The 16,413-nt window shown below is 41.3% G+C and overlaps 2 protein-coding genes across 21 annotated transcripts in view; one reads left to right on the top strand and one right to left on the bottom strand.

Moving 5' to 3' along the window:
* The window catches only part of AP3S1 (adaptor related protein complex 3 subunit sigma 1), a 45,504-nt gene extending 32,616 nt beyond the window's left edge, over positions 1-12,888 (bottom strand). For all 20 annotated transcript variants that reach the window (XR_014230695.1, XR_014230696.1, XR_014230697.1 and 17 more), the window contains exons 1-3: positions 12,628-12,888; positions 9,094-9,185; positions 6,568-6,679 (exon numbers count right to left, since the gene is read on the bottom strand). Coding sequence is in view for 7 of the 20 variants with exons in the window: in XM_082336492.1 (XP_082192618.1) it covers positions 6,568-6,679; positions 9,094-9,185; positions 12,628-12,696 (273 nt within the window). In the remaining 13 variants the exon portion in view is untranslated. The remainder of the gene's footprint in view (positions 1-6,567; positions 6,680-9,093; positions 9,186-12,627) is intronic.
* A 62-nt stretch (positions 12,889-12,950) lies between these two features.
* On the top strand, positions 12,951-16,413 carry ATG12 (autophagy related 12). The gene is made up of 4 exons (XM_082337597.1): positions 12,951-13,139; positions 13,304-13,440; positions 15,022-15,084; positions 15,454-16,413. Exons 1-4 carry the CDS (start codon positions 12,971-12,973, stop codon positions 15,511-15,513), a joined length of 429 nt encoding a protein of 142 aa, XP_082193723.1. The 5' UTR covers positions 12,951-12,970; the 3' UTR covers positions 15,514-16,413.

Below are 16,413 nucleotides of genomic sequence, written 5' to 3' on the forward strand. Positions count from 1 at the left end.
AAACCCACACCTTTCTTTTGTAGTAAATATGCTTTAATAAAGCCAAATACACACCTGGGGAGTAAAGTATATGAACCAAAAAACCAAATTGTTATTGGATATACCAATACCTTTCACCAACAATGCTGAAAAGGCAGAGGTTCTCAACACCTTCTTCACCTCTGTCTTTCCCAACACTGTTGGATCCCAGACATTGAGAATGAAAATCCAGGAGGATAACATAGACCCACCACCAGTGAAGAAGGAGTTAGTATGTGGATTATTACAGGAGCTTGACCCCTACAAATCGATGGACCCTGACGCCATCCACCTGAGGGTGTTGAGAGAGCTGGCTGATGTCATTGTGGGGCCACTCTCTATAATCTTCGAGAGGTCATGGAGATCAGGGGATGTCCCAGAGGACTGGAGGAAGGCGAATGGTACCCCTATCTACAAGAAGGGCTCAAGGGAGGATCCAGGTAATTATAGGCCCATCAGTCTTACTTCAATCCCCAGCAAAATTATGGAACGGATCCTCCTGGGGGCCATCACAAGTCAAATGAAGCACGTGATTGGGAAAAGCCAACATGGCTTCACCAAGGGCAGATCGTGCCTGACAAATCTGGTGGCCTTCTATGATAAAGTGACCTGCTCGGTTGACATGGGGCTAGTGGTGCATGTTGTCTACCTGGACTTCTCCAAGGCTTTCGATATGGTTCCCCATGACCTCCTCCTGGAGAAATTGATCCGTTATGGCCTAGACAAGTGGTCTGTGCAGTGGATGAGGAATTAGCTGATGGGCCACACCCAAAGGGTGGTGGTAAATGGCTCTTTTTCAAACTGGCAACCCGTCACAAGTGGGGTCCCCCAGGGATCGATATTGGGCCCAACGCTATTCAGTATCTTCGTAGGTGATCTGGATAACGGGATCAAGTGTATTCTGATGAAGTTCGCAGATGACACCAAATTGAGTGCTGAAGTAGACACTGTGGAAGGGAGAGCCACCCTGCTGGAACAGTGGGCTAACAAGAACCTTATGAAGTTTAACAAGGGCAAGTGTAAGGTCTTGCACCTGGGAAAACATAACTCAGGAGTGCAGCTCAGACTGGTATCCACCAGGCTAGAGAGTAGCTCCGTGGAAAGGGACCTGGGGGTCCTGGTGGACAGGAAGCTCAACATGAGTGAAGAGTGTGCTGCTGTGGCCAAGGTGGCCAATAGGATGCTGGGTTGCATCAAAAAGGGCAACACCAGCAGAGCTAAAGAAGTCATTATCCCTCTCTACTCGGCGCTTGCCAAGCCACACCTGGAATACTGTGTACAGTTCTGGTCCCAGCTGTGCAAAAGAGATGTGGACAGGCTGAAGGGGGTCCAGAGAAGGGCCACCAAGATGATCAAGGGTCTGGGAAGCCTGCTGCATGAGGATAGGCTGAGAGAGCTGGGTTTGTTCAGTCTTGAGAAAAGGAGGCTTAGAGGTGATCTCAACACCTCGTACCAGTACTTAAAGGGGAGCTGCAAAGAAGACGGAAACTCCCTTTTTACAAGCAGTCACATGGTGAGGACAAGGGGTAACGGATACAAGTTACTCCCAGGGAGATTCCGACTGGACATGAAAGGAAAGCTTTTCACAATGAGAACAGTCAATCATTGGAATAATCTCCCCAGGGAAGTGGTTGACTCCGCTACGCTGAACACGTTTAAGACTCAGCTGGACATGGTGCTGGGTCATCTCATCTAGATTGTGCTAGAAAGGTTGGACCAGATGATCCTTGAGGTCCCTTCCAACCTGGTATTCTATGATTCTATGATATACAAGCCAAGAGCTCCCTGTACTCAGCAATATGTCAAAACATTAGATACCACCTTTACCATGAAGGGCTTGTTTTTTAATTAGACAAATAAGACAACAAAGGAATAAAACACATTAATATTGGGAAGATAACAAGGAGAGCAAAAAAATCAGAACACCTAATCAATTAAATGGATCTGATGCTAGATAATGTCAAACACTAACAAAAGCAGGTACAAAAATGAAGTAAAAACAACAGGAGTAACTCATGTCAAGAATATCCCATCCTTCTTCCTAGGCTAAACAGCAATGGTAAACCTTAAGACAGAATTAATTCAACCTGCCCATGGAGAGTTCTCTCCTGCTTTTGACTGTTCAAATGCTACTTGAGACTCCAACTAGTTTAGAACACGATAGTCTGATCACATAGCCAGTTCTCCATACGCAAGACTGGTTTCTCTTCTGCTTTAAGAGTGACCTTTAATAACTCATCATTCACATATCATTGCAAGTGTATGAAATCAACTATAGTGTGTCCACAGCCTTTCTAATTGGGAAATCCTTGGAGCAGCTGCTGCATTTTTCCACACATTTGCACTGACATCCCAGTTTTCTTTCAATTTTTTTTTTTAAAACTACTCATAGATTACACAGAGAATGCCCAGATTATAGTGTAAGGGAAAGACTGTACAAGTCCTGCTGATTAGTCAAAACAGAAGTGCGTTAGGTCTTTCAAGCAGACCTACCAACATACTTAATGCATTACCAATAAGGTTTTTTAGGTTAAAATGTTCTTTTTGTTCTTAATTCCTGCCCTTTACTTTCCACCCAACTCCAAAATAAACTAATAGTGTTAACTGAGAACTAATTAGGGATTTTTCTGCCAAAATAGGTATCCCATTCCTATGTCTCTCCCTTTTCTATCTAATTAGCATAAAAGCATCTCTGGTCAGGATTATTTATCTTTAAGAACTGAGAAAAACATCTTCATGAACTGCACTGCATTTCCCATATGCATCTTACTAAACATTATCTTGCAAGTCTATATACAACTTTTCATGGAAGACTGTTCTCACAGATTTAGCTGCTTACTGAGTCAACATGTCTTTGGAGTACAGCAATGGACTAAAATCCTCAAAAATGCTTAGAGTTGACATAGGCTTTTAGGTCCATAAGATAGTTAGGTTCCATTGTAAATGTCACTCAATTTTTTTCCTCATGGCAGTCTACAGCTAGTTATATTTTCTTATGTACTTTATTTCCATATGCTATAACCTTACACTTCATAGGGTAACGAGAAGTCTGAAATAGCTACAACTCATGACAGAATTTGCACTGAATCCAAAAGACTGCAAAACCTACCAAGCATAGCACAGATGCTGACCTATCTCCCATCCAATTAATCAAAAACAATAAACAGAAACTTGTGTTTGTATTTAAAAAAAAAGAAAATAGACAAAAATTAACAGTATGGATTTACCCGAGGTGTTCAAACACATCTAGTTTGAACACAGTATAAAATCTGAGGCAGAGTCTATGATTTGTAACACATACAGTGCATTCATTAAGCCTGAGCCAAGATGACTTACCTGTGAAACAGCTCTGACCTAATGGTGGCCTTCACAGAAGTAGTGGATATAAGTGGCCTTCACAGAAGTATCTTAAGCATTATAACAGAAACTTTATGCTGAAAAGAACTGCAGACTGTCATATGCAATCTAATCTACTATAGATTTATTCAGTTTACAAGACAGAAAACTCTCAAGTGCTAGACTGAGTTCTAGGTTCATTTCACCAGTTTATTTTCATGAGATCATAAACTGGCCCTTTACATAACTACTTATTTAAACAATTCAGTATATGCATGATTCATAACAAACTCCAGATAGCTTACTCTTAACCTGTATTGTCTCTGAACTATAGTAAACAAAGATGTATGAAAATGGTTCAACAATTCTCAACAAAAAACAGACACAGCTTATTTGCTTGAGTAGATGTGTATGTCTATATACTGCCAGTCTGCCTTGCATGTGGGGTTGAGATGTAATAATAAACTTTCTGAGGGCGCTCTTCCAGTGTGAGATACATTTATTCTGATTGCTATTGCTAAGAGGATTAAACAGATCATTCTTGTGAGCCAGATGGGAAATTAAAAATGTTTAATTAATCTCTTTATACTTTCTACTACAATCAAATGGTTGAATGACAATGATCTAGAGAAATGGAATATTGAACAGCTGCAGGTACTGTGGTGAGACTGTATTTATAAATAAAATCCTACAGGTCAGAAAAAAAGTAAAGTATTTCTATAAACAGAAATAGAATTTCTATTATTTCTGCTTCCTTCAAATAATTACACTGGTATGTAATTAAACACCAAGGTGTAATGGAAAAGATGTGAAATATAAAGACTGAGAGATTGAAATCCATCAAAGTACTTCTGGCACAAGAAGCACCACAATCTAGAGAAAAGCTTAAGATCTCCCTACTTCAGAGAGTTTGAAGGCTGTACAAATATAGGTAGTAGTAAGCTCAAGCAATTTGCTTCAACACTTCAAAGTAAAATTTAGGTTACACTGTGTAACTGGAAATACCTGGAAGCTACTGATGTGATATTTTAACATACCATAATGAATAAAATCTTAGTTGAACTTGCATAGTGGCCCTGCAAAATATAACAGGTCAGACTGATTAACCTAGATAGTCTTTTCTATCCTTATTATCTGATTAAAAATAAGATATTTATAATATCCACTGTATCTGAAAAACACCCCTAAGTCACATGAAATATTAACACGCTTCCTTTCTCAGTTCATAAATTTTTTAGCACTTCCAAGAAAGAAGACACACTATGCAACAAGCAACTGAACAACTCTGTACAGCAAACTGCTAAGAACAGGTAAGGTCACTGTATACCTCACTTAGTAACTTGCACTGTTCAGATATTGCAGAATGTTTCCATGACCAAGGATGATGTAAGAATCTAAGAGTTTCCTTCCCTGCTACCCACACAGCCACTCGGAAAGACAATTTGGATCTACTGTCCAGAAGAGCACTAAACACTGAAGAGCTGTTCTGAACACTAACAGGTGACTATGAGACGCTCTTCAGCTCCAAGAAAGGTCTGCAGGGAACTGTGAGGCCTTTAAGGCTCAGAGTGCTTTCTGCAGTGAAATAATCAATAGGTACAGGCCCGTGTCTCAGGATACCACAGAGTTTACTTACGTAATAAATCAATTCTCTTCATCTGCTAGCATTTGAAAGGCTTAACAGGAAGTGAATCATACATATATGCATACCTGAGAGCCATTTTATGCAATGACATACATCACTTCATGGTGTGAAACCGTTTTTTCCCACGTCTAACTCCACTAACAATCATCAGTAAAATCGTTTATGTGCAAATTTTAAGTTGAAAAATCACTGGTGTAATCAGAGTTCTCTTGACATAGGAATGTTCGTATTACCAGACATGATTTTTATTGCTGAGTTGATACAGACTATTTAACAGTTTAAATCATACATGCTGTATTGGGAGCCTTGCAGAAGACATCATTTTCAAGGAGTTAATGATCTTGAACAGGCCATGTATGCTCTACTGGGTTTGAGAAGCCTGTATCTTATTAATGTAATCTCTAACTTACAATGTCTTTGGGAAAGGTAAACGGTAGGTGGATCAAGGAGTGGGACGTATTGATCCTGACCAAGAGACAGTTGCATGTTTAGGAGTTACTGACCCACTCAATGCTTAACCTGAGTAGGCATGGGTCTGTGCTGTGCTGTGCTGCACAAATTCCTTGGCTACAGGATAAACTCAGACAGCTCACTGTAACAGAGAAGCCCGTGGGCAACTCTCATGTGGTACTGGTGATTACCCCCTCTGTATGGCCTTGCCTGTACATCAAAGTGCAGCAAGAAGTTCTAATGAGAACACCCATTAGGAATAGAGTTGTTTTCTTGTGAGGAAATTATATAATAGCTCAAAGGTCCAAAAAAGGGAGAGCTTGGACAGGATCTGCTCTGCACGGTACACCATGGGAAAATCCACCTGGGCTCCACTGGATGCTGCATGACCACAGGCTGCCCAGCATCTGAAGGGGTGTAAGATTTACTATCTACACTCCTCTTCTTATTCTGTTTTATCAAACAGTTATCTTATTAAGCCATTTTGTTGTCAAGCCTTTCTTACCGAGACCCAGAAAGAACCTGCAGCGGCTCTCTTTCTTCTCATCTCCCCCCACCCACCCTCCTGGTGCAGAACACATGCCTAGGGCAGCATTTGCACTCATTTTCAAGCGTATATCTGACAAAAAGCTCATAAAGCCACAAGGAAAGTTTCATCCAAAGACATTTTGGATGTGTTAATCCATTATATATTCGTAGGGAATACATATACGTGTGTGTGTGTGTGTGTGTGTGCGTGTACACGTAGAGCTTTATGTATCAAGGTTCTCATAATCTAAACTTGTCTAGTGAACGTCTGAACTGCACCACTTTTACCTGCAGCCAAAACAAGGCCTTGAAAAGCTGCAGCAAAAAATAGCTGCCAATTGTTCAGTAGGTTCCAAACAGTTTCCTTACTTTCTCATCAACTTGGAAAACAACTTTTTCAAAGACAGTTCAGAAAACTGCAAACCATCTAAAAGTTATACACAGCACTTCGGGTATGTTCACAGTATGAAAGCCACCTTCACTTGCAAATACCACAGAAAAAGACACAGCTAAATATTGAAGTTCTAAGGTACTTAGAAGTAGAATTCCCCTTACTAAAAAAAACAAAGCAGAAAAAAAAAACAACTCACTTGTATGAGGTCTAAAATGCCAAGCTCACTTTCTGAAGAATCCACACAGAAGACAAAATACAAGGTGGCATAATGTCGGTAAATTAGTTTGTTATCAGATCCACCTATTAATCTAGACAGGAAAGAAAACAGGAAAGCTCAGTTAGCATCTCAGGATAAGCTGGGCAAATCCTCACAGTTATTTCAGTTAATAGGAGGCCTATTGTTAACGGCTGGCTAGAGCTTTCCCAAATCCAACTATATTGCAACTTCTATTTTGTGATATAATTACAATGGAAGAATATTAAGTACCAAGACAGCCCAAGTTACATTTACCACACAAGCACAGTTAATGTTATCCATATGGATAATAATTACATCAACATATGCACCTTTTTGTTAAAATCAATTCAAACAGATCATGCAGTTTCATCAGAAAATGGGTATTAGATGTACTTCCATTACACACTAGTGGGCACTGTACAGGGATTAATCTGCTTTACAGATTAACAGAGCGATTTTTTTTTTACAGATTAACAGAGCGATTACAGAAAAAGTCTTAAATCAGGTTTACGGTCCACTTAATAACCAAGAACATGTAACACTCTTGTGCTACAAAATGTTTGATATCTTGAGAAACAAGACTGTACTACAACCAATAGTTTGTGAAGCAATGTTAAAGTCACAGAAGTAATTAATTTTTTATGGACTCACTAATCATCAAGTTACTGAACAAGAAGAGAAGAGGCCTAAACAGGTATTTCCTTCCACTCTTCTGCTATAGCCTTCCCGAAGAAGGTACATACATCATAAGAAGAGATAGAAATGAAAATATTTTGTAGCCTGAACCTACATGGCTATGAACATCAAAATTCTCCTTTCATTCTGTACCAGAACTGAATCACCTGTTTGGTGTATCACAACTCATCCCTTTAGTTTCTGCCTTTATTGTAGAGAGAGAATATGTAAACAAATAAAAAGAACAAGAAATCTTTTAGGTCACTTTTGCTTAAGCATATTGCTTTGCATTAATGCTTGGGTGGGGGGAGAGGGAACCCTTTGTTCCTGAAGAGCAGTAGCTATGTTTAAGAAGTATCAGACAAAAATATTACAAGCAAATGTAAAAGTGGAAAGAAACAGAATTTAAAGTTTCCTCTTTTGTGCTTTATTTACCCCATTCTTTCAAATACTTCAGTACACAGAGTTAGTATCTAGAAACTACTGAGACCTTTGCGTAAATTGCAAACTATAAAGTGATCCCTGCCCTGAAAAAAAACCATACTGAAAAAAATATGTTGAAATGGTAGTTCCAGAATTGAGCAGTAGGAGGAAAGCCAGAATTGTGTCCTCTGTCTTAGTTTCTTTTTGTTGCACAGCTGTGATTTTTTTAAAAGGCTCCAAATGGCTTCTGTCTTTCACTAACAGAATTCAAGCCAGCATGTTTTCAGCTTGAAATCATCTCCAAGAACTTAACAATAGAATTACCAGTTGAGTAGCTGGAAGAGAACGATTTTAGTTTAAAAAATAGTAAAATAAAAAAAATCAGGAATCATCTCGGCCAGGAAAAAGACATCATAGCTGACATGGTACAGCTAAGCATTTAACTGACATTATGCAGGCATTAACAACTGTAAAATGTAGGCATTAACATACTAACTTTCAGTAATCAGAAATTTCCATAATTACAATATTTAACAGGCTATGACAATCTTTATGTTTAGACTGGAGATCATGAGCTTACTCCATCAATTATGACCCCTTTTCCTAGAAGATGGCTTTATAACTATTTACTCTTGATGACTAATGTCTCAAAATAAAACACTTTTCCATTTCAGAATTTCTTCTCTTCAACTAAAGCAAGACCACATTAAAAAAAAACAACCAAGATGATTCAAGAAAGAATATTTTGTGTGTGTCTTCCAGAGACAAAAGATGGAAGCCTGGCTTTCCTCCTACCTTGCTCTGCCTATATTAATAAAAAATGTTCATTGAAACTGCATTAGTTAGCACATTTAAAACCTTTTTTTTTTCTAGTTTATATAGCAAGCCTGAACCCTGATAAAAAGGCTGAGGAATCCTACTGTCAGAGGCTGTCCACTCAAATTTTAGGAGCTCAAGCAAAAGCACCAGCTACAAAATTTTTAATTTTCTCAATGGGTATGGCAAATGCCAATGCCTCTTCAAATGAGGCTAGAAATCTTTAGCTTGATTATAGGGAAACTGGTCAGGTATCATCTGCCTGTTTCTTCCCCATCTTGCGTCTGAAACAACTGTAGCACTAGAGATGGCACTGCGTCAGTTACAGCCCTAGAAAAAATTTGTTTTATTGCCTAACTCATTTTGATACATATATACATATATATGTATGCTTCAGTTAGTAAAGAATATGTATACCTGGTGCAACGTGGTATTATTTGTTGTGTATTAAAATATCTCAAGTGACATGGCATTTATATTACAACTGTAAAAACAGTTATATTACAATCAGCAGTAATAATATTTGCTAGCCAGTAAGTATTGGGCATTTATTTCAAACTTGATACTTACAATCCTCCTTCCAGGAAATTACAGACATTTTCATCACGTTTCGATACCAAATGGAAAGTTTCTCTGATAATTTGTTGCTGTGTATCTTCACTCTATGAAAGAAAACATATTTTTCTATCAAGCTAAAATGGATTAATTAACAATGCACAGCACACACAGCTAATAAATAGAACACAAAGTAGATCACCACCCTCAAACTATCTACTTCTGAAACCTGAAACCTGCTAATTAACAAGCTGCATATTTTTTTTGTTATTTGAACACAAAAAGACATTTTTGCAAGTTGCAGAAGAATACATTACTGAGAATCAACTGTGAAAAAAAGTGATTGTTTTTAAGAAACTTCTAAAAATAAACCCATCTAAAATAGTTTCTTCAAGTAAACAGGAAGTCTTCTCAAGTATTCTGAATTTTTTGTATCTCCACCGTAGCCTGAACAGCTACAGACATGCTTTGAAACTACGTTCACCCACGAACAGGGGGGAAAGCAGTCTCAAAAGCTTGAAGGGGGTGGGGAAGCTAAAAATCCCACAATACATAACTCTCTCAGAAATAGCTTAAAATACAACGGCATCATGAGCAACAGCCTCTCCTAATCCATTACTTTTCCTTCTAGCAGATCAGAGACATCACTCCCGAGTCTGAATTCACTTGACTCCTCGAGTCCCCACTGCAACTCCATCATTCCTGCACACTTGCTTTTGCTACCCTTCTGTAAGAGCGGACTCATTTTTAACAAGTCTCTACTTCCATAGTCAAAAAAATTAGATACAATTCCTAAAATCCTGCATTTGTTTTATAGCAGAGAACCCAAAAGTTATCATTCATAGATAGCCCCCATCCCTGCCTAAGCATGTAAGTCAGCATTTTAAACCACTGTATGAACAAATACTCTAAGCAAAACTGATGCATCTATCTTAAAAGTGATTTCAGCCAGAACAGTGCAGTACCCTGCATGACTGCTAAGCAAACAGAGCCTGACATTGGTGTGGTTTGCATTCATCACCTTAAATTCATGTGTTATTTTACAAACAACGTCTAGAATCCACAAAGACATCAGCAAAAAGCTCCAGCAGAAGTAAACTGCTCCATAAAACACATAACAAGAAAGTGCAGGTTCCTCTGCTTCTATAGTTTGTGTGCCTTAACTCCTGCCTGCCTTGCTCCACTGCAGTTATCTCAATTACTTCCTCAGTATTTTCTATGGTAGCAGGAAAGAGACAATTTGTCTTTTCTTCTTAAGAAACTGAGATATTGAGTATTTAAAATAACTTTTGTTTTCAGAATCTGCTCTTATTCACAAAGTTGTTCAGAAACTTATTTTTAACTTTGAAATTATGGCCACGGGTCTATATTCTGAAACATAAGATCACGGCACACCTGTCTTCCTATTTAATTGCCATGAATTATTAGTTTTGTTTTTGCTAAAAGATTATTAACTTCATTTTATGCAGTAGAAACTCCTTCCATTCTCATATATATCAGGGAAAAAAGTTACATTCGTTTTATAAGTTTTGGTATCATGAAGCAAACAAATACCACTTTCACAGATCTGACCAAATTAATCTCTCTAGAAAGCAGGAGGTGCTTCCACTTGTAGGAAAAAAACCTGAGATTTGTCTCCAGTACTGGTTCAGTTGATATTGAAATACACATGTTTCAAATATTCCGGAAATAAGCCTGTTTTATTGCCGTCACACACAATAAGATAATCAAGACAATTGGACCTGTTTCTGTGCACCACAAAGCTTTAGGGAAATTGCCTAATCACATAATTTCTTAGTTTAATTTGCTATTCACATTTTCAAAATTTCAAAGTGTTCTGTTTACGCAGATATATTACCCTACTTTAAGCATCGAGGGTTTATTCTAATTCCAGTTATGAAAGCAGTAGATCAGAGTGGACTTGACAAGAAAAATCTGGTGTCCTCCTGCCATTCACTCCTCTCCTTCCCCTGCTTCTTCTCCCTCCCACGACTTTCATTACACAACACTAACACAAGACACAAAAAGATGTGAATGGACAATGAGAATGACGTTAACTTTCACATTGGAAAGATATGCAAAACTTGCATTGAAGTCTTTAATCTACCTATTTAATTGTTACCTCCATAGTGACAGGAAAAAAATGAAAAGAAACAAACAAAAAACCCCCCTTCTTTAGTAAGTTACTGTAGCTCTGCAATAGAAGTTACCAAGAAGAGAGCGTGGATGCATGCAAGGGGAATGTTTATCAATATGTGTAGGTGAGAATACTCCATTTTAATTTTTAGATTAGAAATGGTAAACGAAAGACATCTGCTTGGTAACGCAGAATTGATGAGAAACAAGAAAATGGGTTCACAAACATATATTAGAATTTCCCAGTATCACCTTTCTAAGGAGAAGGGATCTAATTCTGTCATCCATAGCAATGCCCTGTATCAGTTACACTTCTTCAGTTAAAAGCCTGACAGTGCAAACTTAAGTGTCACAGTCAGCATTTCTGTTCTGCGATGTAAGATACATCCCTTTCAATAAAGTTAAATACGACTTCTGTAATAGCCAGAATTGCAAGTAAGTGGCCACAAATCCAAGTAATAACACTACTGAAAAAGAATATTTTGTTTACATAATTCTGGGAAGCATCAGTTGTTTTCTTGTGTTTTAATGTCCAAGGTCAGCCCAAGCAGAGCTTAGCCTATTTCGTAGGAAATACAGTACATGATCAAACCATTACCTTAAAATCTCTTATCCTTGAATTAAATCAACCGTTTGCACATTGTTTCTTAATTCCTGTGACTGCACTTTCTTTTCATTCAGATCAGGTGCTTGTGCTGCATTTTCAGAGCTGCTTTGCTACTTGCCTTCCTCCACATAAAAGAATAAACTTCTCCATTTCATTACATCCCTTTTTCATGTCAACGCTATTTTTATAGTACTCTGAAAATTTCCAAAGGAAAAGGCTCTGTTTATTGAACCTATGAGTCCCATAAAACTCATCTTCCCCGTTCTAACACCCCTGCCACAGCACGGAGACACGCAGCACTGCATCAGACACTGCCGAAAGTCGGGCTAAAACGCGTGGCAGAGTTTGGAGTAGCACTTCCAGAAATGAGCTCAGAGAACCGAGTTTGCCGTTGAAGCACCCTCCCCTCCTTCACCTTCAGTACTCCTAAAGGACAATTTCCAGGGGAAAGAACACTGGCTGGGAAAACAGCTTTCTTCCAAATCGCGTTTCCGTACTGACGGCTCTCACAAGGTCTCGCCACCCTCCATCTTCCCACGCCCTCGGCCCACGCCGCCGCCGCCGCCCTAAGCGCAGAGCGGCGGGCGGCGCGACCTGCCCAAGGCGCCGGGGCAGGACCGGGCCACCGCGCCCCCGTGTACAACCCCCCACGGCCGCACCCGGGAACAGCCGGCCCTGAGGAAACCCGGGGGCTGTGAGGCGGAAGCTCCCCCCGCCTCAGGAGGACGGACGGACGGACGGGGGGCCTCCCTTCCCCGCCCTCTGCCCCGGCAGCCAGGCCCCGCGCAGCCCCGGCCCGCCCGTACATAGCGCTGGTAGAACTTGGAGAGCCGCGGCTTGCCGTGGTTGTTGAAGATGAGGATGGCTTTGATCATGGTGGGGCGGGGGGCGGCGGCGGCGGCCGCCGGGCTCGCTGCGCTGCGCCCTTCCTCTTCCTCTTCCTCCTCCTGCCCCGCCCGTCCCCCCCCGCCCCCGCTCTCGGGGCGGCGGCGGCAGCGGGTCGCGCGCACCACGTCACCGGCGCTCCGCGGCCGTTAGCGGCGGTAACGGTTCCTGCCAGACGTGACGCGTCCCTCCCCGTCACCTGACGGGAAGTCGGCGTCCCGCGAAGGCCAGAACGAACGTCACTTCCGCCGGCCGGGGAGAAGCATGGCGGAAGCGGAGGAGCAGCCGCTTGCCTCGCCTCAGAGCGAGGGCCGAAGCGAGGGCGGGGAGGAAGCCCCGGAAGGCGGAGCTGCAGCGGGGGCTGCCGACCCGGCCCCCCCTCCGGCCAGCTCCCCGGGCACCGAGGAGCCCGCCGGCGACACGAAAAAGAAAAGTAACGGGGCGAGAAGTCACCGTCGGGGCGGGAGGGTGGGCGGGCTGGCGCGGTGACGGGCAGGTGCGCTGGCCAATCGTCGGTGGGAGCGGGTGGTCCCGGCCAATGAGGGGGCGGGGGCGGGTCCGCGGCCGGCGGCCCTAACGCGCGCCCCTCCCCCGCAGTTGACATCCTCCTGAAGGCGGTGGGCGACACGCCCATCATGAAGACCAAGAAGTGGGCTGTGGAGCGGACCCGGACCATCCAGGGCCTCGTTGACTTCATCAAGAAGTTCCTCAAGCTGATGGCCTCCGAGCAGCTGGTAGGGGCAGGCGTACCTGCCGGCCCGGCCCGGCCCGGCCCAGCGTGCCCTGCCACGGCAGGGAGCTGCGCTCACCCCCGGTCCGAGCTGTCACGCCTTGCAGGGAGACTGTTTGAGTCTAGGCTGCGGCTTTTAGCAGGGAAGTTGGCGTAGGGGCACCAGTAAAACCCTTCAAATTACACACTGCAGTGTAGCGTTGAGATGAGCTGTAGCACTGGGGTTTGGATGTGCTCGGGCGCTCAGCTCCAGCCTGTGGGCTTTTTGCAGTGTCTCCATTTCTTGTCTGATGCTGACGTGCAGAGCTGTGTGCATGTTGTGCAGCAGTGTATTTCAGTGAAAGGTTTATATGCACAGTGTAACTGGAAGTCAGGTGTGCGGAAGGAGTATTTGGGAAAAAGTCTAAAGTGTTTGGGGTTGACTTTCTGAATATTAGTGTCTGTTTCCTTCAGAAGGTACTTCTCAAACAGTTTAATTACTGTCATAGAACTGATTTCTCTTTTAAAATGAGTAGCTTGGAAACGTTCGCAGTTTGGCAGCACATTACCAGTCCTGTTTATGTATCGCTTCCTGTGAAGCTCATTCCCATGATAACATTGGAAGAGCTGGAACAGATTCAGAAATATGATTGTACTAATTTTGCAATTAGCAGTAAGCTCTTAACATCCATACACTTCAAAGTTTTCATATAAGATATAAAGTTAGAGCTAGACTCATTAAAATAGTCAAATTTGTAGTTAAAGTGTAGATGAAATCACGCCGGTCTTGGTCTGGAGGCTGTTATTTAAGCATATAGGCATAAACAGTTTCACTAGCCTTCTCTTTCACCTGGAAATCATGAAGGGTTTCTTTTTCCCAAGGCTTAATAGCTCAAAGAAGAGTAATAGTTCACATATTTACTGTTTATGGATGTTCTCAACAGTTTAATTCATTAACTCCTTGTCTCAGGAAAAAAATGTAGGAGCATGGAGTCTTCTGGTGTGGTTTAAGCATAAGGCTATACTTCAGGAACAAAGCCCTAGGAATTTTATGACTCTTCTTCGGAAATGACACACGATACCTTATTACCCATTGCTATCCCGCACTGCAGATCCCAAGGCCCTGTTTGACATTATGGACTAGCTACTATATGCATATATATGTTTGGGGCAGGAAGTGAGAGGGATGACTTTAAAAAACAACAAAATAATTCTAATTTCTGTGACTGCTGTTCCAATAGAGCACATTTGGAATAGCAGGAATTGTTTGGATACTTGAAATAAGAGCAAGAACTAAACCAGAGGGTTCACTTTGTGCTGCTGTATGGGAAACTAATGGGTCAACTTGTGGGAGAGGGCAGTCAGCACACATGCTTTGGCTTGGCCTGGTTGGCCAGTCAGAGGTGACTCCTGGAAGTCGTGTTGCCCCTCCATAGTGAAGTGAAAATACTAATTTGCGGTATTTTGGGTGGACTGGAAAGACTGTAAAATAAATGGTGAACAGGGGACAGATTTACCCACCTCTGGCTGCAGAATGTTTCTTCTATGTGATCTATGATTGATGAGATCTATGGGAGATCTCATCTTCTGGTTTCTTTTCTTGCAGTTCATATATGTAAACCAGTCTTTTGCTCCATCTCCAGACCAAGAAGTTGGGACCCTCTATGAGGTGACTTTCGTCTTAAATATTCTTTCCAAATGTGCTTAGCAGAATTTGTCCATGCACTTCTGGGATTTGAAATCTGTTACTATGTTACCTAGCTATGCTAGTAATATCTTGCATTTAATGTAATGTAGTTGATATTCACAGATCTGTATGAATATGATTTAAAGATGCGTGACTTCATACAATCTCTGGAAATGCATTCCTTTACATGCAGTATGTTATCATGCCTCCCGTTATGATGGAGAGCTTTGTTATCAGAAACAATATTCCATGACACAGTTATCTGGTGGGAAGTTTTTTTGTTTGTTTTGCTTCATGTATATGCTAGCCCATGAATAATCTAACGGCTCTTGTTTTGTTTTTTCCTTGCAGTGTTTTGGAAGTGATGGCAAGCTTGTACTGCATTATTGCAAAACTCAGGCATGGGGATGAATGACAAGCAATACGGCTATTTAGGTGTTGTCTTCAGAAATGGGAAAGGGACTAACTTTCTTAAACTCGACAGAAGGATTTTTGCATTTCTGCTTATGACTGTACATTTATAAAAACAATGCAGACAAATAGCGTAAAAGAAGAGGCTATCTGATCATGTAGCTTTTTTCTGATGTACATCTGGGGTGCAGAAAAAAAATCTGCATCTGTCATCTATAGAGTAGAGCCAGCTCTCTTGCTGCTGAGATCTCAGTTGCTGTATCTGAAGGGAAACTGTTTTGTAGCTGTCCGGAGGACTGGGCAGCTCTGTTACTCTATATGCTGTACTGAAGATAAAAGTTCCTTTTTATTAAAAGGAGTGTTTATTGTACATGTAGCCTGGGATTCGGTTTACTTCTGGCATGTTGTACATCTGTTATGTACGTTCTGTTCTTTGTGAAGGCTTCGTCTTGAACATGCATTATCTCATGTCATTTCAAGACAGTGTTTTGATTTTTTTCTCATAACTAATATGTAGGTATTGGTATATAATCTAATTACTTCACCCTGTGCCTTCATTGTGTTGGTAGTGTAAGTACTTGTTGAAGGCTGAACGCTTCAGCAGTTGCCAAGGTATTTCTTCTGGTACTGTTTAATGACTAGCATCGTTAGTTGAATGATGCAACTAGATGTTTCACCTTTCAGTTCATAAAGAAATAGAAGTGAGGTGCTAAAAACCTACTCTGTATATTCCCTTTTTGGCTGCTCTTATTTTCCTGTTTCACCAGCTGCATGTTCCATCAACAAAATAGAATGCACTTTATATCCTTTTGCTAAGTCATAGCATAATGAGGAATTTTTTTTTTCATTCTGGAGAGGACTTGGTACCTTGACTACGGTACTAACCTTTGCTTTTATTTA

The sequence above is a fragment of the Platalea leucorodia genome (genome assembly GCF_965183815.1).
Source record: "Platalea leucorodia genome assembly, chromosome: Z".
Taxonomy (NCBI): Eukaryota; Metazoa; Chordata; class Aves; order Pelecaniformes; family Threskiornithidae; genus Platalea; species Platalea leucorodia.